At 44.2% G+C, this 26,857-nt stretch overlaps 1 protein-coding gene across 5 annotated transcripts in view; it reads right to left on the bottom strand.

The window, feature by feature from the left end:
- SNAP91 (synaptosome associated protein 91) overlaps nt 1-26,857 on the bottom strand; it is a 667,800-nt gene that overhangs the window by 294,350 nt on the left and 346,593 nt on the right. For all 5 annotated transcript variants that reach the window (XM_085611031.1, XM_085611030.1, XM_085611029.1 and 2 more), the window contains exon 11: nt 25,808-25,882. In XM_085611031.1, the coding sequence (XP_085467157.1) occupies nt 25,808-25,882 (75 nt within the window). The remainder of the gene's footprint in view (nt 1-25,807; nt 25,883-26,857) is intronic.

Below are 26,857 nucleotides of genomic sequence, written 5' to 3' on the forward strand. Positions count from 1 at the left end.
AAAAAAAATACATATTTGGACAGTTGGGCCACACGGGCAGGGAAACCTGTATTTGCTCTTGCTTGGCAGGAGCATTTTTAAATCTCTCACCAAGTGGGAACAAACACCAAGTCCGATCCCATCTAGCTGGAGCTTCAAAAATGCGCCTGCCTGCTGGGTCCCGCAGACCTGTAAACAGATACAAATATTGCTCCCGCCAGGACAGTAGCATTATTAGCAGCTAGCTGCGGGCTGGAGTTCCGTCGGCTCCCGCTGGATGCAGTGAGCTGGCGAAGGTCTTGGGGCTCCCTGTACAGCTTCCAACAACAGTGTGGTGGGTGCTCTGGGTGGGCAACAGGGCACCCACCGTTAACAGTGCTGGGCCCTGCGGGATAAGGTTCCCGTAGCCAAAATCAGCCCAGGGAGTTTGGGACCTATGCCCCCTCCCCCTTTACAATTCTTCAGGGCCTCAGGGGGTGGGGTCCCCAGGGCCAAAAAGGGCCTGGGGAGAGGTGCCACATGCCCCCCTTACCCTTTACAATTCTGTCAGACCCAGGGAACAGGTCACAGGGGCTGAAATTGGCCTGGGGATGGAGGCTGCGTTGCCACCTCCCCTTAAAAAGTGTTCCAGGTCCCAGGAGATGGGTCTCTGGGTCCAAAAGCAGCCCTGACGTAGGGGCCATGTGCCCCCCCACTTGAATATAGTGCTGGCCCCATGGAAGGAGGTACCTGGGGCCAAACATGGTATGGGGAAAGGGAGCCGCATTCCCTCCCCCCATAAAATGTGTGCCAATCACAGAGGCTGCTTCTCCCCCCTTGAATACAGTGTCGAGCCCAGGAGGATGGGGTCCCCAGGGCCGAAATTGGCCTAAGGAGAGGGAGCAGTGTGCCCCCCTCTCCCTGGAATACAGTGGCAGACCCCAGGGATGAGGTCCCCAGGGCCAAAACCGGTCCAGGTAAGGAGGGCGTGTGCATCCTTACCCTTTAAATTGTGGCTGGGCTCTGGAAGATGGGGTTCTCATGTGCACCCCTCCCCTTTAAAATGTGGCTGGGAGATGGGGTCCCCGGGGCTGAAATCAGCCCAGAGAAGGGGGGCACATGCCCTCTCCTCATTGAATATAGTGCCGGCCCATGGGAATGGGGTTCCTGGGGCCAAAATCAGTCAGGGTACGGTGCCGTGTGCCTCCTAACCTTAATTTAAGCAGGTGGCCCTGGGGGATGGGGTCCCTCAAGGACTAGCAAAGCTCATGAAAGTGGGGCACTCGACCCCACTCCCCTTTCATACAAAAAAGGCCCTGGGGTCTCCAGGGCCTAATAAGGCTTGAGGAGGGGGTGCATGGCCCCCCTCCCCTCAATTTTAATGAGTGGCCATGGGGATCGGGTTACCAGGGCCAGGCCGTATGAGGAATACCCCCACAGTGTGGGGTCAGCTGTATGGGGGTGTCGGCTGTAGGGCTTGGCCGCAGGCCAGGCCTTACAGCCAACTTCCCACCGCGCATGACCTTTGGCCGTGAGCGGCAAGTGGTTAAATTTATGTATGGTAATTTATTATTGCTTTACGTTAAAAAACGAGAAATTCATAAATAATGTAACAGAACAGGTCATGAGTGATGTCATGTAAGGTCATAAGCAGTGCCAAACTAATGCCAGCAAAATGGTATCTTTTTAAGATAAACTTCTACTAAAGACTGGTCTTGGGAGCTATACTTCATGGAAGCCATGTTTTGTGATTTTTGGATACGTGATCTTCAAAGAGAAAATTTGGGGGCTAGTGTTGGTGGTGAAGACGACACTTTTAGTAGAAATGGTGAATTGCATGATTATGAATCTGGGGTTCATCGTTTAGTGAATGCCTTAAACTGTTTTAAAAATAAATATCAACCAAGCATACCTTTGTCACAAAATGACATACTAATGCAATGTTTTTCCCCAATCTCATGGTCAGGCGACCAACAGCAGTTCTAGAAATCATCCTGAGGAAATCGCCCATATTGTTATAGACAAGTATTCATCAGGCATTTCGCCATCCAACGGAAAATTGTGGGCACATTGCTGTGTGCTTGAAAATAGGTACTCCGAGAGGAGACTTTGATTAAAAGTTAAATATGCTTATTTAACCCCATAGAGGTGAAGACGTACCCGGGAGTGTCGATATTGTGGGGAGGATGATGTCGATTTTCAACACGTGGTGTGGCACTGCCTGGTTATTGCGGAATACTGATAGGTAATCATTCAATGAAAGGCAGAGCTCACGTGCCACCTGACACAAAGGGATGTATCTATGTGCATGCTCAGGCTGATGGCCCGCTGCAAAAAAAAAAAAAAAGCAGGCATGTCTTCAATGACCTGGCACTTGTACTAGCCAAACAAAAGATTGCTATGTTGTGGGAGGAGACTGTGGTGCTATTGACAAAGGATTGGCTGTCGGACATGCGACAGTGGGCCCAGGCCAAGATTGACATTCGATCGCGCCCTCGAGATAGCAGCACACGCTACACAGAATGTGACACTTACCTTGAAAAACTGGAAGCCAAATTGGTTATGTGTCCCCTGTGAATGGCAGGGAGTCTTGGACTCTAGAGGGATGGGAAGATGGCAAATGTCAGACATGAGTGTACCTGAGGGGGGCATACTGTAAAGGGGGCTGAATTATTATTTTACTAGGTTGCTTGTGCCTTGATAAGTGAACATGTCACTACTTAGTTACCTGATAAACACTGCAGGTTTTAATAGACACTCCCTCGCCTTATTTTCTTTTCTGTTTTTTTGTGAGGTTATCTTTAAGGTTGATGGTTTGTTAAGCATGGTGACATTTTATGTGTGGATAATACTGCCACTCACTGTGTACATTGTGAGAAGCAGTAACTCTGGCACAAGAGCGGGCATGAAAGCTGACTGTAAAGTTGAGCAGCGATAATCTAATATACAAAGCGGTCTAATATCAATAAAAATCTAATGAGAAATAAATGTATATTTCAGATGCTTACAATGTACGGTTATAGCCGGTTTCTATGTCACAAATAATCTGGAGTAAATCTTTGACCCATTTCTTTGGTGCCAACATACCTACAACTTTGAGACATATGTCCACCTCTGGTGAGCCTGCACATCAGAAGGTTATGAAACAGGTGAAAAGAAGAGGGGAATCAAGTTCCCATGGATATCCAGTAGCATTTTCACTGATTTGTTGAAGTGCAATTCTCTTCCCACTAGAATAGAGTGTTACTTGATTGTGGGTTCTATAGCATTTGAGAGATATTGGTAATGACTTTTAATTCCAAATACATCTGGGCCCATGACCAGAAGCCCTGTAGCTAAAGTGTTTTAAATATCTGTTTAAAGATGAATTTTCAGTCTTGCAAAACCTCGAACATCAGGAATAAGGTCTAATATGGCAATATAATAAGAATATTTAAAATCAGTGTGAGGGTTATCTGGTTATTATGTAGACGTTACAGAGGAGTATAAAACTCATTGCACCCTTTTTATACTAAAAGATCACCTCAACATTACTGTTGGAAATAGCCTTTTTTGCAGGGTTATTCGCAAGGTTTTTTTTTCTGCTATTTTTCCTGACTAGTTTTGTTGGCTTTAGGACTATGGGCACTTCACCACTGCTTAATCAGTGCTAAAGGGCATATGATTGGTTATCCATGATTGGCATATTTGATTTACTGGTAAGTCCCCAGTACAGTGCACCGAGTGTGCCAGGGCTTGTAAATCAAATGCTATTAGTGGGCTTGCCACCCACCTGAGTAGCCCTGTAAATGTATCTCAGACCTGCCACCGTAGTGTCTGTGCGCAGTTTGAAACTGCCATGTCGACCTGGCAAGTGCACCCACTTACCAGGCCCTAACCTTCCCTTTTCTTACATGTAAGGAACCCCTTGGGTGACTTACATGTCCGTAATCCTCCGTTTGAGCACCGTTTGAGCTGGTGCTCAACGGAGGATTACTGACATGGAAAGTCCGATTACAAACAAAAAACCGTAATGTTCCTAGAGATTGAGATCACGCCCGAGTCGCACTTAAAATTCAAACAAATACCGTTGAAGAACGTGCTGCAACTTTCTCGTGCGGCTAAAAATGAAAGAATCAGACTAGGAGATAGTTCGAACAAATTGGGTTTAACACCGCGTTCAGACTAAAAAGAATCCGGAGAAAGCAGTAAGCTTTACCTGCCCTAAAGCCAAGGGACAGCTACATCCTTCGTGTCAATCAACAAATACAAGCAAGCCAAATGGGGGAAATTTCTTCCATCAGATCACGCCAATGCACATAAATCTGAAGCCCTGATGAGAGCTCCTGGAGGTCTCCCGCGTCTCGAAACGCATTGGCCCTTCATGTAACGCTGAGGAACTTGAATGAATATATTTATGTATAGTTTGATAGTCCTTTTCCTAGTTTAAAAGAAATGTGAAAGGAAAAACGGTCTATCAATTGTTGAATTTCTATTGGTGGATGATTTAAGTTGTGTGTCATTGAGGTATATGTTGTATGTTACAAATATATGTAAATTGTGTTGAATGTTGTATGTTTCTCAGAAATAAATAGGAAGTGCTCCTATTCATACATTTATAAATGTACATAAATACAAGAAAAGTTTTCTAAAAGGAAATAAAAAGGTTTAATAAATAACCAGATCATATGCAATTTGTATCCCTTGATCTGTGCTGAAAGTAGGCGGCATAAAAGACTGAAGATAACCAGGTTCCAATTCTTTTTCACTTTTGGAAAGTAGGCTTTTCCTTATTTAACCATTCTGTGTGACTCTGCCGATTTGTGTATTGACTGTCTGGTTTTGGAGTGACAGGGGCTGGGAATGTGCATTCACTGTAAGCACTGTACCCCCACAAGGGGGTTGAGGGGTGTCCTGCCTTTCCTGTGTGACTCATAGCTGACCTGAATAGACAGTGGCTGTATCTAGAGTGGTGGGATGAGTTTCACTTTCACCTGAATAGGCTGAGTATCCTTTGCACAATGGTGTCTCCATCTCCTGTGGTCATGCTGCTCCAGAGAAGACAGAACTGGTTTGGACTGGGCTCAGAGACCCGTGCCACAAAGAGAACAAAGACAAAATGGGGTAGAGGTAGTGTACCTTAAGCCTCAGAGAATTGGATCACTTCTGGATTCAAGAGGAAGCTTTGCCAAGGAGAAGAGCTGGAGAGCTGTAAGGAGGAGTACTGCCCCTTTGCTGGGTGTGCTTTGTTGGATTGGACTGCAGTGGCTGATTCTGCCAAGGCAAGGACAAAGACTGGAACTTTGCTGTGAACCTGCTTGAAGAAGAATCTCCAAGGGCTTGTGTGAGCTGGCCTCCTGTTCTGAAGTCTCAGGGATACAGACTTCCCCACCAGCTCCCCTGAACTCTCCTGATGAGACTTCCGACCTGCCAGGAGGTGCTTGTTCCAGTTCTGGGCCTCTGGAAGTTATTCCCACTGTTGGGAGCTGGAAGAAGCTTAAAGAAAGCAAGAAAAACAACTCTGACGCAGTCAGTGACGCCACAGTGATGCCAGGACCTTCACTGATGCCAGGGGCACAGCTCGTGAAGTGCACAACACACCACCCCACCTGCATCATCCATAGACTTTGTTTTCAAAGTACTGTTAAGGGGTTCATGTGACTCCTTGACCGACGCCGTGTGCCTCGCAGTCGGCGCCGTACTTTGGATTTATGCTTTGCCTGGCAACATAATGTACTGATACTCCTATATGAAGGTTGCTATTACCACTATAATTCACGGCTGTGCATCTAGGAATTAAATACCCATTTTAAAATTATACATTCAATTAAATGCTTTTTTTAGTAGCAATTCCCATACAAGAAAGTGGAACTAACAAAGTGTCAGGTGGTCTGCGTTTTCAACTTTGACGTAAACACATTTCATTTTGTTTGCCATAAAGTCACAGAACATGATTATTCTTAAACTATGAATTGCACATTAGTATGATGATGATGATACTATAGTTATGACAATTGGCGAGCTGGGACAAATCTCGTTGCAGCAGTGATCTCACCAGCTGCAGCTGGTGCAGGTAAGAGTGGTGGGGCGGGGTGGGGAGGGATGTTGACGCCGATGACAAATTAAAAATCCCCCCCCACCCGGCCACACTGCTCTTACCTGCATGGACCGCGGCTTGTACTCACAACCAATCAGGTAAGTGCAAATATGTGACCAGGTAAGTGAAACCATGACCATTATCATCCTAACTCCAGAGGATTGGTAACTAATCAATGGTTTGCAACCACAATTGTACTCACAATCCTTTGAGCATACCTTTCTGACTTGTAACTAGGAGGGTGCGTCTTTCATGTCCCTTCCTAATTACAATTTGAGAAGGGTCACAAAAGCCCTTTTAGGAGTGAAAAACACTTTTAAAAACTCAAATTATCTTTTGTATGCTGTTAAATCAACGCCTTTCCAACTGCAAAGGGCTTTTTGTACATCAGACCTATACTTCCATTCCACAAAACAAAATTCCTTATTCCAGGATAGCCCTTTCTAATAAAAAGCACACCCACCATGAACACCCCATTTCTCAAATTTATAAATGGAAATGCTTTGTGACATTTATTTGTACGAAGAAAATTTGGAATGTTTGAAGTGTTTCTGATAAGTCACCAAAATAGTAATTTATTTAATCATATCTGTGTGTGACAGTGCAACATTAAAATTATGGCACAGAAATGCTTCCTTACAAATCTAGATTTAAATAAACAGACCTAAAGAGCTGGGATACAATTATGGCTCTAATTTTATTTCAAGGTAACAGCTTTGAGATCCATCATTCCTTCCCCAATATGAATCATTAGGAATGCCGCCTTAGCATGTAACATAATCTTAAAACAAAGTTCTGATTTGGCAAGAATGCAGCCCCCAGTGTGATACATCCAACCATCTTCTTATTCCTCGTATATGAACGTATTTGAATTTGGTCAACTAAGCCCACTCCTAGATCAAGACTATCAGAATGACAATTTCAAACCATATGCCTCTCTGTCCAAAAATGTAATTCTTGTATACAATACAATTTTTTGTCTTCCACCTACGGCATGGCTAAAAGGTTATTCATTATCAGATCAGATCATTTTTAAACGACAATATCTACTAATCTCACTATTTCCACTCTTTTTATTTATGGACTGTCAGGTCCATCTACGTACTTTGGCACGGCTTTGTACAAATATACCTCATATCTCTTATTCAAATATTCCAACGCTTTGGTCTTGGGAGGTTGAAACTTATAAATGTATGCTAGTGACAAGGTCGACAATCACACTAATAGACCCAATGGATCTTTTGCATACTTTGGGTTTAACCTAGCTGACCCCTCTCGCTGCTCATAATGCAGGCCATATTCATGATACCATATTCTTCTCAGGTAGGTTTATAAATGTTGTCAATCCCAAGTCTTTGTCTTGGAAAGACCGCTTACTGGTTCGGTTCATTATTCATACCATCATCCCCATAAAAGTGGGTGCAACTAACTTTTATGTCCTCGGGGAAAAATTAGTTCTATTAAGTTTTATTCAGATTTGCAGCCCCAAAACCCCTTCCACTCGACACAGTTAGTTCTGACAGCTGGATTACATCTGCTGTTGATGTGGTTGTTTCCTGGAAGCTTAAGACTTCTTTTAGAAAGAGTTCAGCAGCATCTTGGTACTTAGAGGACACAGCTAACACTAAGACTTTGCAAAGGACGAGAACAATGGAGATTAAATTACAATTTTTCTGTAAAAATGCGTATTCTGAACAGATTACAAGAAGCACCTCAGGAAGGTAGAGCTGCATGGTACAATCCTACCATTACTTCTGCAGGCAACTCTCCTAGAGAAATCTTTAGGATTACGAAAGATTTTCTCACCCTCATCTACTTCTCCCTCACCCTCCATTTATATCAGTTTTTCTGAATCCATTTTGACATACTTTGAGGAGACAATATTGACTATATATCAATCTTTTATTCATGATGCACTGCTGGAGATGGTTATGAAGGATACTTCCACAATGTCCAGTCTTCAATCGATTCTCTCACAGTTTCTTCCATTGGTACTTGATACAACTATGCCCAAACAATTTACCCGGGCTCCCCTAATAACCCCTGGCCAGCACACATTCTTATTCTAGACCTGGACACAATAGCTAAGTTCTTCATGCTAATGCTCTCAACTTTGCTTTGGTGCCTCTGATAGAAGCTGTGGTAGTCCCACTACTGAAAAAAACTTTTCTTATCTTCCCTTTCCATCCAAGGTCTTGGAAAAAGAAGCTAACCTCTAACTTTCTGCTTCTATAGGGTAATAACATCTTGGATTCTAAGAAGGCTGGATATCACTCCTCCATTACATTGGGATGATGTTACTAGCTGTCACGGATGACATTTGCATGACAGCAGACAGGTGAGGGAGTGCTGCATTAGTGCTTTAAAACCTTAGCACTGCTATCAATACTGTTCACTCCACACTTTGCTAGTGGTTACACTCTATAGGCAGTCAAGATGAGGCATCTGGCTGTCCTCCTTTGTGGAAGATGACTCCCAATCAGTCCTCCTCACTCCATTCCACTCTCGCCCTCATCATCGGGTATGGAGGCTAAACAGAGCTCCTCTCTGAGCCCAACCCCTTTTAATTTTTATTCACATCTCTGGCTGAACTGAGCTGTGGATTTCTTTTTTCTCTTGTGCAGATGGAATCAAGATTGCTGTGTCCTTTGAAGATTAGTGTTTGGTTTCATCCAGCAATGTTTACATGTATAAAAACAGAGGTGCTACTACTCAGAGGCGCCTATCTTATATATAGCGTCACTACCATTGTGGCCTTCTGAATGGTGACGCACCTTCCCACAAAGACTGATAAAAATGTGGGATTTATTCTGGATGTCTCTCTGAACTTTGTAAATCAAATCAAAGCCATTAATAGTGCTTGCTTAAACTATTTATGTATGCTACACAAAGCATATATGGATTGCTCAAGCCTTGTTGAGCAGTGGTCTGAGATATTGTCATTTCCCATATTTATTACGCAAATTCTTTGTATAATGGCTTTTCTAAAAGACTAATCGAATGTATAGAACTGATCTAAAACTTAGCAACCAGACTCGTATGAAGCCTTCCTACATAGTGCTCTATCTCTGCACATATCAAGAGCACAGAACTGGCTACCTGTGCAGCAGTGCATGACTTTTAAGGCCTTATAGATTTCTCCCTAATCCCAACATAATCAGGGTCCAGTTTTCAGTTAAAAAAAAGAATCATTGATAACAAACTTGCGCATTTGCTGCACTCTGTTTATGCCAGTTAGACTTGACCCTTATTGCAGACTCATCTCTAAACTTTGTCTTCACCCTCCTTTTTTCTGAACACTTTTTGTTGACTTTTAGATTTCTGCGCACTTTACCACTGCTAACTAGTGCTAAAGCGCTTTTGTTTTTTTCTTTAAACATGCTAGAATTGGCTTACACCCAATTAGCACATTTAATTTACTTTTAAGTCCCAAGTAAAGTGGTATAACAATTACCCAGGGCCTGTATATTAAATGTAAGACACCATTTATTTAATATGGATGCAGTTCTGCTCATCTTGTTCCTCCTCATCACCCCTCCCAATCAGTGTCACGCTGGGAGTATGGTCTCCCCACAGTTTCCACGGAGCACAGAATGCTATTACATTAAAGAACAGTGTATTAGAAAGCATGTATTGTGAATGAAACTTTCTGTGGTGTGCTAAGTATTTGGAGATATTAAATTGCTCAACTTGGGCTTTTCTGATAATTTTCTGATTTTGTATCTGAGCCTTCACGGTAAGCAACGCATTTTTTATTCTGTATTAAATCTTTTGAACCTATTTCTGATCTAGAACCAAGTGTTGAGTGGTCCCAGTTTATAAATTTGGATTCCATTCAGCCAAATTATTAAGTTACTGAAGATAGAGTAGTCTCTTCCCACTAGATCAACGAGAGATCCTGGAGCCAAACTGACCAAGGTAATCATTGGAGTCAGCAGCATACTTGGGTTGAGGAAATTATCGGGGTTCGGTTCCCACAGAATAACTCTTTTGAGCTCTTCCATTACAGCTTTAGGACCTGAGATTTTAAAGCTAAACTGGTGTTCCCTATTTTGTATTTAAGCAGCTACTGAGGCTATGTCTACCTGTTAGACCTGGCATCCTTGGCAGGGTTCTCCCTCTAAACTTTTGCCTTCAGGCCTCCTGTTTTGCAGAATTTGTTTTAGCTGGCTTTAGTAATCTGCACACTTTACCAATGCTAAAGTGCTTGTGCGATCTCCATAAAACATGGTAGAATTGGCTTATACCCAAAAAGTATATTTAATTTACTTTTAAATCCCTAGTAAAATTGCACCTCCTGTGCCCAGGGCCTGTAAAGTAAATGCCACTAGTGAGCATGTATCACTACTTGTGCCACCAACATAAGTAGCCCTTTAAACATGTCTCAGACTTGCCATTGCAGCCTGTGTGTGCAGTTTTAAACTACCATTTTGACCTGGCAAAATAAACCTCTAGCCATGCTCAAACCTGCATTTTTAATACATACAAGTCACCTCTAGGGTAGGCCCTACACAGCATAAATGGCAGGGTGCACTGTAATTAAAACGTTTGACATGTACATTTAAGTTTTACATGTCCTGGTAGTGAAAACTTCTAAATTACTTTTTCACTACTGTGAGGCACACCTCTCCCCTAGGATAACATTGGGTTCTCTTATTACATTTAATAAGTGGTAATTTTCAATTGGGAGCAGGTACGAATATCGAGATTGGGGTATAAAGAATTGTAACGCTCTTTAATGGTAACGTCGGAAATTTAGTTACAATTCTGAAAATTCCACTTAAATAAATAAAGTTGTCATTTTCTTGTCCTAGCTATTTGGTGCTTGCAGCCTGTATTCTGGGCCACATGACTCTGCAGCTGGCAAGTGGTCTCTGTCAATTGCTCCAAAACAATAAAACAAAGGGGACTAGGAAATGACAGGATGGGCTATCTCTGACTTGATAGGGGAGTGGAGCTGTCACCTACCACACTTGCACATCACAAAGGCTCTGCCTGAGCACACGTACAAAGACACTAGTCTTTTCTGACCTCGAACAAGCTGGGGCCAGGTGAGGGAGGCAGGAAATTCCAAGCACCTCTGGTGGTGGAAAGCACCAGAAACTTCTCCTACTACAAAGTGGGCACCCGGTATAAATATTCCTTAGACTCAGAAGGATGCCTGCTCTGCAAGAAGGACTGCTACTCTGCTGTCTGAGAGAGAAGGACTGGACCTGTATATTGAATTAAGGACCACCTGAGTGACTCAAAGGGCTAGTTGGCCGGTCTCATGATCAGAGCCTTAGGGACCGACGCAGCACCTAAGACTTTCATTGGAACCGCCCTAGCATGACGCATCCCCAACGCAGGATTCCACAGCTTCTCGGAACCGCCACTGCCTGATGCACCCTCGATGTAGAGCCTTGCATCACCGTCATGCAGCTCCTCTGAAACACTGCTGGGTGATGCATCCTCTATGTAGGATGTTGCACTGCAGCCCCGCCACTCCTCGGAACCCCCTCTGCATGGTGCATCCTTGACGCGGGACCTCGCAGCCTCTATTGCGGACTGCATCCTCAATGCAGGACCTCAATGCTCCGCAACCCGGACGCAAGGTACTTTGCTTAGCGGCCCTAACCTGGTCCCTGTATCTGGCAAGGGTTACATTGTAGTCGGCCTGAATTTGTGACTTTGTAATGGTTCTGCATGACCAGATAACTGCAGTTGCCGCTATGTGCTTCTAAGCCCTCTATTCATTTAAATATTTAAAACTGCACATTTTCGTTTTTTCCGATTGGATTTTTGTCATTTTCGTTTAAAATAATTTATTAAATTTTAATCTATTTTCCTAAATTGGTGTGGGATTTTTCTTGAGTTGTATTTTAAATTACTGTTTGAAGTGCTACAAAAATACTCTATATGTTGCCTCTAAATGAAGCCTGACTACTTTTGTGCCAAGCAACCAGAGGGTTAAGCACAGGTTAATTTGGGGTTTGCTTGCATTTCACCCTGACAATTATTATGGTTGCTGCTGGAGTACAGTTTTACTCCCCACAACCAGTAACCCAATTTCACACAATGCCTCTTTTGCAGTAGTCTCTTGCTGGGATGGAAATGTCAGTGTGCAGTCGCGTCACCCTGCCCTGAATGCCCAACTAAAGTGTGTGTGAAGGCCCAGGCCTTTTCCTTGACATTTGTGAAGTCCTGGACCGGGGGGGAGGGCACAAAGTGTGCCCTAATTCGATTGACAGTAGGCTGCCATCCCCCCAAAGTGGTGGTGGCAGAGTACCATGTTTTGTAAATCAGTAGCAGTGACCAGACCTTTTTATCTATGTCACAAGAGTGAAGGCCTACTGATCCAGTCATGTAAAGTTCTGCGGCTACACACTAACCCAGTTCCTAATGTGAATATCCCAGTGATTGGTTGAGAGTATATATATGTGTGTGTGACCTGTGTGGTCCCTACATTTTGTATACGAGTGAAACAGTAACAGAGGCCAGCAGGTTCCATATTGGAAGATCCTGGTCTGTCTGTGTGCACAAGAGAGAGAGGTTGTTTTCACAGATTGTGTAATTGTATTGCTGACATTCCTGAAGCAGGATGGAGAAGACCTACACCTTAAAGAGGGGAAATAAAAGACCGGGCTCTCTTTAGAAATTTGATTAGGTCCTTTTATTGAAAGGAGCTGCAGTTTAGTCTTCCTGAGCCATACCATATGGTAGATAGTGGGGTAAAGAGTGAGACTGCAGTCATTGATGTTTGACAGTGAAGGGGCCTTTACATAGGGCAGCCTTTTGTCATTTTCCTGAGCAATGCTAGGTAGAGAAGCTCACACCTCTTTGTGCCTCTGTTGCGGGTGCTAGAAAGTGGGAACAGCCCGGCTGTGAGGAGCATCACTATCTGGATGAAAGCTTGGAAATTATGCATTAAAGAAGAACCGCCAAAACCTGAAAGTGCAACGAGAGACTCCCCGTCTGCTTTATCTGTATTAATTTGTTAACTGCTTTGACCATAGAGTAAACAGTGAACTGCTTTGTGGTCAGAGCTGGCGTCTGTGTCACAGTTAGCTTCCCAGAGGTGAAGGGACATCACCTGGTGTCTGATCTGAAGAGAAGATCTATTTCCCTGCCCTGAAGTGCTTGGGTGCTGACCTGCTAGAGAAGGAAAGGAGAGTGTAAACTTTTTAGGAGGTGATGATCAAGAGGGCGAGCAGAAGCAGATGACCTTGGAGCTGAGGGTCCGTCTATCCAGAAAGATTTGAGGGAGAGCGACTGGCATGCTCCTGAACTGATTCTTTGCCTGAAGGAGACTTACTATGGTACTGCCAAAGTGTGTCATAGCAGATTCTGACGATTTGACTCTGCTAGTGGCCTATAAGGTGGCACTGTCCTTAAGATAACCGAAGCAGACTGTGCTGCTGTGTCTCTGAAAATGTGTGCAAGAGCTGACCATGCTGCTGCAAGTCAGGAAGTGTGGCTGAAGCGCAATGCACCACTGTGACAACTGACTGAACCTGTAAAGACAGAGCCACTGTCCCATCAGGAGTGGTGTTGGAGCTGCATCATCTCCTTGAGAAGTGATTTCAGAACTCAACTCACCCTGCACGTGGTAGCGGGCCTGCAGATGACAGGAGATAACCACCAACATTAGAGTCTGCCAGATGCCAGACAGAATCCAAGCAGCAGCCTCCATAGCTGCTGCATTCATAGACAGGACCAGAGTCCCATGCACTTGCAGCTGGTGCATCTTCCCCCAGGTGGAGAGGGAGGGACCTGACATGTGCTGTGGGCCTTGACTAAAACCAGTGAGAGAAAAGTACTCACACTTGAAATTTACCTATTGGTACTAAGTCTGTAAAATGGAGCACACAAACGCTGAATAGGAAAGGTAGCACTGCACCTGTGCCTGAAACCTGCTGTACAATATCGTACACCTCAATGGGGGGGGGGGGGGGGGGATAGAAGGGGGACTCCTTTCACCCTGGTTACAGTGGCCTATGTGAGTGGATTTGTGTACCTGCATATTGCAGTGTTTAGTATTTGATTTTTGCGTGTAGTTAAGTGCTATCTTTTTATAAAGATAAGCGCTGGGTTGGATAATCAGTTATTGCACTGCTGGGTGTTATTGAGTCCTGAGGTTGATACCCCACACATTACCTCCCTGAGAAGCCTGTGACTGCTCACCATTGCTTTCAGAGAGTCAAGTCCTGAAGGAGTTGTACTGGACCCAGTTTGCGCAGTCATAGTAGGATAGATCCTGAGACAGATCATCTCCACCCCATCCCTCCCCACAAACTAGAGTCTGATACCCCCCTAGATCGACTGACATTAAATAGGAGGGAGAGCCTTTTCCTACCTGTCCCCAAACTGGGCAATGTTCTTATACTCCATGTTTGATGAGAACAACATTACTTTAAATTTCACCAGTGCTTGCAAATGTGCTTATTCTACTGAGTCATTCTGTATGTACATCTGGCTCTAATGCTAGGACACTCATCGCAGTGTAGCTGTTTGCATTTTATAAATACTCATCATAATTTTCTTGAATAGCACACACACCACTATAGGAAACTGGCTTTTTACATTTTATTTCTCATGTTAAAAAAATTATTTTAAAGCGCACGTACACCGGGTTGGTTTCATGGCACTGTTCTAAGAGGTGCCGGGGCCCTGGTGACTTTCTCATATGCTTGTCTAAACAGCCAAGTCTTGAGGAGCTTCCTGAAGCTCAAGAGGTCTGTGCAACATCTCATTTCGGAAGGGAGGGCATTCCAATATCTGGGAGCTAGTAAGGCAAACCTAACACAACCCAGATGCTTCAGTTTGAAGGAGGGTGTTGACAGAAGGTGCTTGTGAGTAGAAAGCAGGTTACATATGGGTAAGTGCCTTTGAATAAGGCTGTCAACAAATGTAGGGATCCTGCCATTCAGGGATTTAAAAATGAGACCGCATACCTTGAAGGAGCATCTCTGTGGCAAAGGGAGCGCACGCAGCTTCCTCATGAGGGGGGTGACATGTTGCCGCCTAGGTTGCTGAAAGATCAGTCTCGCTGTCTGGTTCTGTATCAGTTGCAGTTGTTTAGTTAAAAGTATTTTGGAATGCCGAAGTATAAGGAGTTGGTGTAGTCAATATGGGACATGACCATGGCTAGAACCACCTGAATCAGTGCTTCCTGGGTGAGAAATCTACTGATCTTTCTTATTTACCTCAACTGGTAGAAGCAAGTTGTAATCACTGAGCCAATTTGGGTCTTCATTATGAGATTGCTGTTAATTGTTAACTCAAGACTTTTAGCAGAAACGGATGGGGTGGGGAATTGCCCCAATTCCTTTGGCCAAAAAAGTGGGCTCCAAGGGTTATGGGTACTCCCCGTTAGGACCAGTGCAGTCTCGTCCGGATTGAGTTTCAAGTGATTGTTGTTCATCCAGCCGCTAATAAGTAGCATAGTGAACTGAAAAACACAGACCGATTCAGGAGAGTTACTAATAGATAACATTAGTTGGAAGTTGTCAGCGTAGTTGGAACTGCATGCTTTCCTCTCTTTCAAGACTCGAATCTGTGGGAGGAGATTGAGGTTGAACAGATGGGGGGGGGGGATAGTGAGGAGCACTACGAGACTCCACATGTAGTCCTCATCTTTGGAGCTGTAAACTGGGCAATGCAAACCGACAGAGTGCTTTTCCAGGAAGGAACTGATCCAGCTAAGAGCTAAAATCCCTGCATTTCTGACACGATCTACCAATATGCCGTCGTCGACCGTGTCACAGACCGAAGAGAGATCCAGCAGCACCAGAGCCTGTGGGTAGCCCCTGTTGGCCTCCTTCCGGAGAGTGTACAATACCGTCAATATGACAGCCTCTGTGGAGTGTGCTGGGTGGAACCCTGCTTGATGGGGGTCAAGATATTCAGACTGTTCCAAGAAAGCAGAGAAGCATCTGGCTACGTGAGCTTCCAATACCTTGCCCAGGTATAGAAGCAGGGAAATCAGGCGATAGTTCGTCAGGGTTTGAGGATCAGCCCATGGCTTCTTCAGGAGGGGAACAACAATTTCCTCCTTGAAGGTATCGGGGACAAAGCCCTGGAACAGTGACTCATTCATAAGGGATAGAGCTGGTAAAGGGAGAGCAGTAAATGCTTCCTTTAAGATGCGATGAGGGCAGCAGTCCCTGGGTGAACCAGATTTTACCTTGGACAGCAGATCCAGGAATATCTGGTTGCTTATGGTCGGGAATTGTTCGAGTGTGCAAGGGTGTTTTGGCGTAATAGAGCATGCCTCGGGGGTTGGGCATGTAGGGATACTAGCCTTAATTTTCGTAATCTGATCAATGAAGGAGTTCAAAGAGTAGCATAGAGTTTGAGAGGAAGTGGGTTTTATTGTGACTGTCAGGATTGGACAGTTCGTTAACAATCGAGAAAATGTATTTTGACCTGTTGATGGAGGTCAGAATTGTTTAAGAGAAGTAGGCAGCTTTGGTGGTCAGAATAGATTTTTTGTATTCTTTTCATAGCAGCTAAATAGACCCATTTATCCTCAGGCAAGTATTTGCGTCTCCACTTCCTTTCAGATTGCCGAAGGGCTAATTCTTTAGCCTTTAGGTCAGTGGAGAACCATCTCTGTGCTTCATGATGCTGGGCTAGGTTTTTTTTCCCCTCAGAGATCCATGTTTATTGCTAGCTGCTAATAGTCAAGCTGTTATATGTTCCTCGCTGAGGTTGATAGATGATTAATTGAACGGGACTGTGTTGGCCAGTGTTTTTAGGAATAGATTTTTATTGGTGCAATTCCAACTCCTTGCTATCTCCCCTTTAATGGTGGGGATTTTGGCCATAGTGATGTTATTGACTGTGAATTTGATTAAATAATGATCAGACCATGTGCAGGGAGAAACCAACAGGGTAGACATGACAAGGTTGGCTGTCCATACCTGATCAAGTGTGTGCCCTTTAGTATGTGTGGCAGAAGACACCTGCTGATTGAGATTTAGCTCTGTGAGCAAGTTGGTTAATTCAGCGGATAGGGGACCACCCAATGTATCGTTTGCCCAGTAGTTAAAATCGCCCTTCAGCAGGATTTTTGCGTAGTTAGTTATTAGGTGAGCTACCTGTTTGCCTAGGGATTGTGGAAAAAGAGGCATGCTCTGAGGGGGCCTGTAGAGCAATACACACATCAAGGGGGCAGAGTACGATTTTAGTTTGATCACAAGGTTATCTACTGAGGGTAGATCTAGCGGGGCTAATGCGGTGAATTTCCGGTCATAGCGTATAATGGCGGCTACTCCTCCATCCACTTTCCACTGGGGTCGGTTAGCTTAGAGGATATAGTAGTCATTAGGTAGAGAGGCCAGAATGTCAGGGGAGGATGCCTTTGAGAGCTAGGTTTGTGTTAGCAGAAGGATGTCTGGTTGCTCGGGCTCCAGTAAGAGAAATACGTCCAGGTGATGTTTTACCATGGAGCGGGTATTTAGATAGAGGACAGATAATGCCTGAGGTCTATTTCCGTCCTGTGTCTGGGTGTGTCCTGCAATGTGGGTGGAGCGTGAGAGTTCAGGGAAGGAGGCTCTGGTTACCATGATCCTATTCTTAACCAAGCTGGTGCCAGTGGAGGGATTAAGTATGAGCTTGCTAGAATGGCGCTGTTTAAGTTCGGCAGAGGAATGGGCTGCAATTTGTGCATAATGACTGGCCCCTGGCCCCAGACATCCGTGGATTTGCGCAGACGGGCTGGTCTTTGGCGCGCTGCTGGCGCGCCCGCTGCGACCTGCATCAAGTGGCTGGTAGCAGCCATGGCTCCTACCCCCTCCTCTGTGATTGGAAGCCCAGGTGGGTGTCAGACCAAGAAGTGACTGGGTGACTGCCAGTTTGTGTTCAGTTATTGCAACTACACAAACTTTAACAGCTGTAAGGACATTAGGCATCCACAATTCGGGTCAGAGCCTTGGTGTACCTGAACCAAGCACACTCAGCCATAGTCTTAAAGTGTGCACTACTCAGGTACTTGTATCGCACATCATAGCCCTGTATTCACCCCCTGATTTATATTAAACACATGCATGTTGCACAGAGGTCCTTCTTTGTACTTCCAATTACCAGTGGGTATTTACAATATTCTCTTATCAATTTCAGGTGCCTTTTGGGGTGATGGTGGCCAAGTATGGTTTCTAAAGATGGCGGTTCACTTTCAATAATCATTTCTCATCTAGTTAGACATTGCTACTTATATTTCAAATATGACAACTATTACTTTTACTATATGGCGACAAAAGCAATCCACCATGGAATCCGTCTTCAAGTTCCATTCCTTGTTTGCTTTCAGGACTTACTGGCAATTCTGGGAATCCGTATAGTTTACGCAGAACATGGATAAAGGATGGAGAGTTCAAGTAATGGCAAGACATCAGGGGACTTGGAGCCTACTGCAACTAGGACATCGTTGGAGAATGGGGACTCATAGTCAGCTTGGTCAGCATTTCCAAGATGGTGGGGGTTACTTAAAGTCATTGTTACCACATGTCAGGGTCCGTCTTCCCTAGACCCCGATCCCATGGAGGAAGACGAGACTCTGCCTCACTGGGCTATGCCTCTTTCCCTCGCAGCCTCCAGAAGTCTGATACCTTCAGGGCGACTTGGAGCAATGCTGCGGGCCCTTTAATTTCTAAACCCAGGAAGAAGGTGAGGCCAGCCACTCCCCTTGGAGGTGGAGTCACATAACGCCAAGGGACGAAGAGGAAGACGAAGCTGGGACCGGCAAGGACCTGGAGAAGGAATATTGCGGAGCCACAAGGAAGGAGCTGCCGAGACATCAGGGAGCAGAGCCGAGGAGGAGCCAGAGACACCTGGTCATGGTTGCGACCCCCAAGGAGGAGAGCCAGGAGGCCAACGACACCCCGAAGCACCCAGCCACACTCCTGGAGGAACTTGGCTTGCACAGGTGCGTGCACGACTCCTGGGAGGCAGGTGGGAATAACATCCACGGGTGGGGTGAAAGGAAATGCGTAGAATGCCCTAGGGAAAGCCAAAAACATAGTTTTCATTTCTGTTTCCTTCCTCACAGTGGCGGTCTCCTGATTCACCCTGCAAATCCGTTTTTAATGGGTGTTGTATTCCTCAGTCATGCTCCCCTTGATTGGTACCGGTGCAAAGCCCGGACATTGTTTTCCTTTCCTCATTTCTTTTGGTGCCTTCCCGTATTGCCGAGCCACTTGGATTAAAGCCCCTGGAAAAGAAAAGAAGACGTGAAGGAGAAGAAGCTAATTCCCCTGAAGAAACGCGTAGACTTATTTATTTTGTTTACCTGCCTGGATTGACAGAAATAAAATAAGGACTTGGAAATCCCTGTCGCGTGATTACTATACCTGCCCACACCACATTAGTACTAATCCAAGATGGCATCCATCAGTACAGATCATTACATCTCTTCCTCTTCCAGGTCATTCTAGATAGAGACAGTATAAAACGCAGCAGGATGCAAACACTCACTGCCTGACAATGATTATGACGATTTTACCCATTTTGCAGGATTGGTGGGTTCTGCTGTGGGTGGATCTTCAGTTTTCATATTACCTTTATTTTGTTCTCCTGTATCCCCAAGCCCATTCCACTACCGCATCATATTATTACCAGTGCCACTGAGATTTTGGGGTCAGGAAAGGTGGGGGTTACAGCTGGAAGTACTTAAATCTGGTAGTTGTGACACTTACCCATCTTCGTTATAGCGGTCATTATTGATCTTGTTCATTAGACTTTAGCCCCGACTAATTTTATCCTGCATCTCCAGGTCCACATTTGTATGGCTGAAGAGCTCACATTTCAACTAACTGTAGGCCAACAATAGCAAGCCTTAAGATTCCACTAGAAAAACTGGCTGTGTCATTAGGACTTGAACCCAGAAGTAGCTTTATGACTTTGTGGATTTTTTCTTATGGTACTAGTTAGCAATAGTTTCCAGAGGATATCTTTCTGTACCTCAGGTTGCTGTCTTCACACAATTACGTTACGAAGGTTATGGCTCAAAGCCTAGGTCCAGTCCTTGACCTCAGAGATGTGCTTAAAAGCAGATATCCTTCTGGAAGCTCATGTCTAATTTTAACTCCAGATATCTAACAATCAGATTTCACTCCAAATCAGTGCTCAATTTGCGACGGTGGTTTCCGGTCACCGGCACTTAATTGACAACACCGTCACTGATGATAGTTTGCCAGATGGTAGAGATGTTTGTCTAGTTTGGAATCTAGCACACCAGCAGTTGTTTATTAATTCAAAATACATTAAAAATGACTAATACCTGCCGCCAAAGCCATTATTATAGATCTGGGGGCCTGGACCAGTCAGAAATGTCACACTTATAGGAGGAGTGTGATGGTTAGTAGCTGTGTTGATTCTGTAATTGAAGCACTGACAGCGGGTGATGACAGTAAAAGTGAGCTCCTGACAAGGGCCATGGCACTTGTTTTTTTTTTTTACAAATTAAGCGCTACTCCAAATTAAGAAATTTGGATTTTCAATAAAAAAGGTGTTTAATGAGCCATGCCTGACTTTGAGCCCAGTTAACAAAGCATGAATATATTAAGGTGTTGCCAGAAAACCCAACACTCAAGTGGCGTAAACATCCAGTTACCAAAACAGATGGTTCCATACATCCCTTCCAATTAAACACGTTTTTTTGCCTTAAAGGACGAAACATGCCTACTATACAGCAAATGTAACCTTTCTGCCATCTCAAATAAAGCTCATGATTAATTCATACTGAACGGCTCACTGAAGATCAGGGGCCTCTACTTTCAAGAATCTAAAGGCAGAAATATATCACAGTTTCAGGGAAGAAACTGGTGTTCTTTGATGGTGTGGCTGCAGACAATTTTCAGTAAAAAAGTATCAGAAAATAGTTAATGCAAGGAATCATTTTCACTACTTTACCTGTGCAGGAATGCACTGAGCAAAGTCATCCTACTGTCTAACCTTATATGTAGTATTAAGTAGTCGGTGCTAGAGCAAGAGGAAATGGCCTTTACAAGAGCTAAATTGCAGATGTGTACAAAATGGAAATAGTAATTATTTAATATACCCATTAGTATGCTCAGAAATCTGCATCAGTAGCAGCTTTTCAGGTGTACTCTTGGGAAAGTCACTTGTCTATTTGTGTGTACACTTCGGTATTTCCACAAGGTAACACTGTATACATGGCCAAGTTCCACACTGGGGAAGCCAGTGATCATGTACAGTTGCACATTTGTAATTTTTCTTAAGTTTTCTCTAAAGGAAAAATATTTTCAATGTCCAGAAACCCCTTTTTTTTAACCTGGAAAGAAATGTAGTTAAGCCTTTGGCCGGTCACTACTTTCAAGTCTAACAAATGATGCCTTGAACCTGCTACCCTCCACCAAGTATGAGGGATTTTTTCCTGTGACTTTTTACGCTACCATAGGGTAATATCATACTGAAGGGACAGGAGTTAGAGCTGCAAGGTCATATTTTGTGAGTGTCCAGACATCTGAATTCCTGATACCTTCCAGTGTAAAAGTACTTTTATAATTAAAAAAGAATGCCTTTGCGTATCAGGCCTGAAAAGTTGCTATACTTACTGCATTGAAACTAAAGGTAGTGTAAGTTGTCAGGCTCTCTCCTGTATCAGACGGAATCATGACATTTGGGGACATGGGGGTTTGCATAAGGTTTATTACCTCCAATTTATTTACTTCCTTGCCCCAGTCGTTACATTATGGCCAGTGTCCACATCCTAGAGACAGGTAGTCCACTGCCTACCTAAAAGAAAAAGTAGTTTAAGCTGCTCCCCCATTTAGGAATACCTAGAAAGGACCACCTCTCCCACACTGCTCCCCTTTTGTCCGTCTCTGGTAGGAAGCTGTCACTTAGTGCTTCTTGTCTATGGACATCTGCTTATTTTTGGGGCTGTGGGTTTCAGTAGTACATTGTGTTGCTGAATTTACTGGCTTCCTGGGCCACTGATAGGCTTATGGTGCCGGTTCTCCTGGCAGTGTATGTACACATACCTCCACCTACTGAGTTTGCCTGGAGGTGTGAAGTGCTGGTTCGGGAATTTAACATGCATTTCTCTGGCTCTCAACAGGATTGGGCTAGAATTGTTCTCCTTGATGTCACAGAGGGCCTCTGTCTGCGGACGTGGATTGCACCCTCAGGTGTGGGCCTTTCCCTGTGGGATAACTGCTGGACTTGTGGCATACCATCTTTGTGTGGGGGCGAGGTAGGCTCCTTTACAGCTAGATAGGTGAATGTCTCCCCCTTTTCTTCAGTGATATTTATTTCGGGCCAAAACCTTTGGGGCCAGGGAGACAAAAAATTGTAAGGGTAATAAAAGTTGGACAATACATTAAGAGGGAACATGTAAGTAACAACTAGGTATGTAAAATAGGCTTATGTGAAATTATTAGGTTACATACAAAAGAAAGGAAAATGGGGGGTGAAGATGGGGTTGTCTTTCGGTACAGAAAACATAAGGGGGAGATGAAAGGAGACAATCACCTCAAACCATGAGGTAAAAATGTAGGATTAAAATGAAGCTATTAATCTGATGGTAATGAGAAAACAATTTAAAAAGATATCAACCACAAGATTTGTCTTTAAATAATAACGTTCCTTAAATTAACACAAGGGACACATGCAGCAATATGGACTAACCCTAGGCTGCATCATGCTTGTCTTGGGGCTTGATGGACGTTGCCTCGTTTCACAATGCTGTTGCCTCATGTTTTGACCACAGTGTGACACAGCATCCATGATGGGCTTTGTGGCTTGGCCATCCCTGGTTTCCTAATGGGCCTGTAACTGGTGTTTAGTTTAGTTCTTCTTGCCAGTGCTGTGGATCTTTCATGATGGATCTAGATACCTCCTGATCCTGGGTGTGGGTCCCCTCTCCTGGATGCTCCTTACTGGGCTTGGCACTGGAGTGTCAATGCTTTGTGTGTGGCACTAGAGGTTCTTTGCTGGAGGGCTGCTAACTGCCGCTCTTTATTTCTGGGGTGTGGGCAGGCTTTTCTCTCCCCATTTGCTGCCTTTTGGACTTATGGGTCAGTACCATGTCTGCCTGTTTCGTGGCATCTTGTTTAGTTTGGGTGCACCCCTGCCTCTCTGCTGGGGTTGTATGGTACTGGTCCATATGCTTAGCCTACCTTTCCTTTGCTTCATGCTGGGCTTGGTTCCCAAAGTGTACTCACTCTGTGGGGTGCTTGAGGAAAGAAGAACACCAATCCCCACCACCCCCATTTATTCCTAGAGCTCAGGCTTTCCCATGTGCATCGAGTTAGTTTTTGGGCTGGTAAGGGGTATTCGTTGTCTACCTGGATCATGCCCATTTTCCTCAGTGCTGAGCTTAGCGGGGACTGGGTTGTGCTACTTCTATTGCTTGGTATACCCTTTCCTGGCACCTTGGTGGGATTGGGGCTGAGATTATGGTTGCACTAATTGACTGGGAGCAGACTAGACTCTCTCCCTGTGGGGTTGGGGTTTTGTGGGACAGGCGTCAGGTTATTTTGTCTGTCCATTTTGGCAACTCTTTAATTCCTCGTTTTGTTGATGGACTTCAGGGTTTGACAAGGACTCTTACATGTGCTCTGTTAGGCTTGGCATACACTTCTTTATTGAAATTGCTGGGTTGCCAGGTGCTTGTAACATGGGTTTGTGTAGACTGTGATGTTTCCACAGTTGTCTGAATCTTCCAATAGGGTTGCTTATTTTACGTTGACGATACTCTCTTCTTGTTATGGCATGCGGGCTGATGGGGTTTCATCTTGGAACTGGGCTTTCACCAAGGTGTGTGATGCAACTTTTGTCCTGTAGGTGGTGTTTGGCTTGCTCTGTGGTAGGCTGGCCTGTTACCCCTGGGTTTCCCTGGTCCTGGATGTCTGTCGGGCCTTGTTACTTGGGGATATAGACTGCCCTAGGAATGTTTCCACTAAATACTGAACCCTTTCTTGTTGGGCCCATTTGCTTCCGAATTCATCATTTTGGAGTGGGTTCTAATGGTGGACTCCTCTGTGTTCCTTGGTGGGCCTGGTGCTTAGTCTGCTATAGGTGTAAATTGCCTACTATAGCCAGTGATGTGGTCAGATTGCTTTGGGCCCTATTGCAAAAAAATGAAAATGTCCCTCCATCCCAGTGTTTGGTCGAAAAAGTGAAAATTCATTTTGATCAATTGGGTCCCTAAGACCCAGGGCCTGGTGCATTCTGCATTATTGATCGCTACAGCCACTGACAGTTGTATACCTCATAGGGAGATGTGGCGCAGCAGCCACGGCAGCTGACTCCGGAGCACAGGGCTCACGGTTCGATTACCAGCACCGGCGGCAGCTCAGCACATGTCTCTAGGCAATAGCTCACCTATTCTCCCAGACGGCCCCCAGCGCGTTGAGACCCTTAGGGGTGAGTAGTTTGCACTTTACAAATACCGGATTTCTCGGTGATTTGTGCTCCCTCTGCCCTGTTCTACTTTGGCATTCGGCCTGGTCAGGCATTTTGCCTGTGCTCCCAGATAGGCAGAGAGCAGAAGCTAAACCTGCACGTGACTGCTGCTTTTTGGTTTCCTGATTCAGGTTATATTGAGTTTCCATTCTGTTAAGCTCATTTTGTGGCAATCATACTCTTACTTCGCCTCATCCATGCTGTAGTGTGGGTAGGCATGCCATGCTGCTCTACCCTCGAGTCTTCTTGCTGGCTTTTTTCTTCGGGTGTACCCAATAATCTGGGCTGTGTATTCCGCCTTTTTGTATTGGGCACGGTTCTGCTGCCTTGCGGGTAGTTTTTGTTCCTTCTTCTGGCTTTTCCTTTGTTTTGACTTCACTGCGTAGATCAGGTTGGTGTGCTTTTTTCCCCCCATTTTGGGTTGTAGTGTGGTGCTTGCTTGTCTCTCTCTCCCTATGCTCCACAGACGGCTTTAGTTTTAGTTTGCTTTGGTAACATGTCTCTGGCTACCTCCTGCAGTTTTTACCCCTGACCCCCAAACCCCAGCATACTGCCCCACCACCTTGTGTTGGTCTTTCTCATCCCTGTACTATAATTTTGCCTGTTTGGTGTGTGCGTGCTCTACTAAGACTGAAGAGGCATTCACAGCTTCAGACCCTTGAGTTCATTTGGGTGTCCTATTTTAGGCACCTACTGTTTTGAACTGGTGGTGACTTCAGTCTTTTGTGCCTTTAGTGTTTGTCAAATAGCATCCCTTGCATCCGGCCGAACCAGTTCCAAAACTTCATCACAGTTTGTAGAGCTGATTTGGCATTTGACTCAAGAGTATTCCGAGTAGTTATTCCTTTACAGGCAGCCAAGACGGGGGTGTTTTGTTTCCCGGTAGGCAGCAGAGTACCAGTTTCCAGGGTGTGGACTCACACCATGATGACATATGGATAGGAATGAAGAACAGTGCAGAGCCTGCATGTTTACAGAATTGTCTTTCCAACCAAAGCAAGCAAAACAACACACTTTCCACTTTTTTGCAATTATGATCTTAGTTCGTATGAGTTTTGAGTAAAGCGTACATTTGTGGTGCAAACCATTAAAAGATTTTAAAACAGGAAAGCTAAATATATATGTTATGCAAAGTATTACATTGTGAAAACAGGTCACACCAGAGGATTTTAGCTTGGGAAGCAACAAACAATGAAAGGAAGTGTTTGCACTCAACCTAGACAATCTAAAGCAAACACAACTAAACTAAAAGAATACTTTAAACTTGAAGCAGACATTAAATACTATCCAGTCATAGTTTTAATGTCAAATTGCGCTTTGGCTCAAAGGATTCACGTACAACACACAGTGCCTCAGTCTCACCCTAAAAAGTTGGTTGTGCTGAAGTCCTGAGACTCTGCTGCTGCATTCATTTCTGTTTGGCCCGACTCCTCCTCTCTGTGTGCGGAATTAAATGTACAGTGCTGTACCATTAGTGCTTTGAAGAAAGTCAACAATACTAAGCATTCTAAACCCCAAACTAAACTAGAATCACGCACAAACATGTACAAATTAAAGAAAAAGAAATGTCAAAACAAATATATTTAAAAGGCAATTGCACAGGAAGGGAAGAAAGGTGCTTAAAAAACTACAAACCACCACCAGCCAATTAAGACATATGATCATGTTCACGTACTACCCGTTCCAAAGGAATCATCAAAGCATGCTGATTCTCTATTAGCAAGATGGACATTTTTTTTTGTTTAAAAAAAAAAATGTTTTAAATGCTTTTCATTTAAAATTATGAAAACACGGAAGATGGCACAAGAGCAATCAAAGGTAGTGCAGTTAATTCAGTTAAAGTATTAAAATGTCCAGACAGAGATTCAGGAGTTAGAATTGCACTGGGGAAGCTTAGAAAACAATTTAATCCCGAGATCAAGGGTTGTCAAAGAACAATAAACGTTACTAAATGATTGCAAACAACAAATTGAATAGGGTGTGAAAATATGTACATACTGATCTTGAACAATTTGTTACAGAGTAATTTGAAGTCATAGAAAAACACAACGCAGGTTACAAACGCTGTTAAAACAGACCTCTGAAAAATGTTTTATAACAGGAAAGTGTCATCAACTATTTTGCAAAGCTTCTTGAATAATATTAAATGCTGTTAAATATTTTAATTTCTTTTGCTTTTTCATGTCTAGATTAGCCATTCATTTTTGTGGGCACAGTGATAGAGGCGAGCAGTATAATATCCTATCTGTAATGCGAGGAATGCAACTACCTTCAACGAGCAACACGCATATTTTACTAATATCCTTGCACTACTCACTTATTTTGGGGGTACTTTATTCCTTATAATAGAGAATGATATAGAATAACAAACATAAGCGAGAGCGAATGTGTAAAAATGTAGAAAAATCGATT

This window comes from Triturus cristatus, chromosome 6, assembly GCF_964204655.1.
Source record: "Triturus cristatus chromosome 6, aTriCri1.1, whole genome shotgun sequence".
Classification (NCBI taxonomy): Eukaryota; Metazoa; Chordata; class Amphibia; order Caudata; family Salamandridae; genus Triturus; species Triturus cristatus.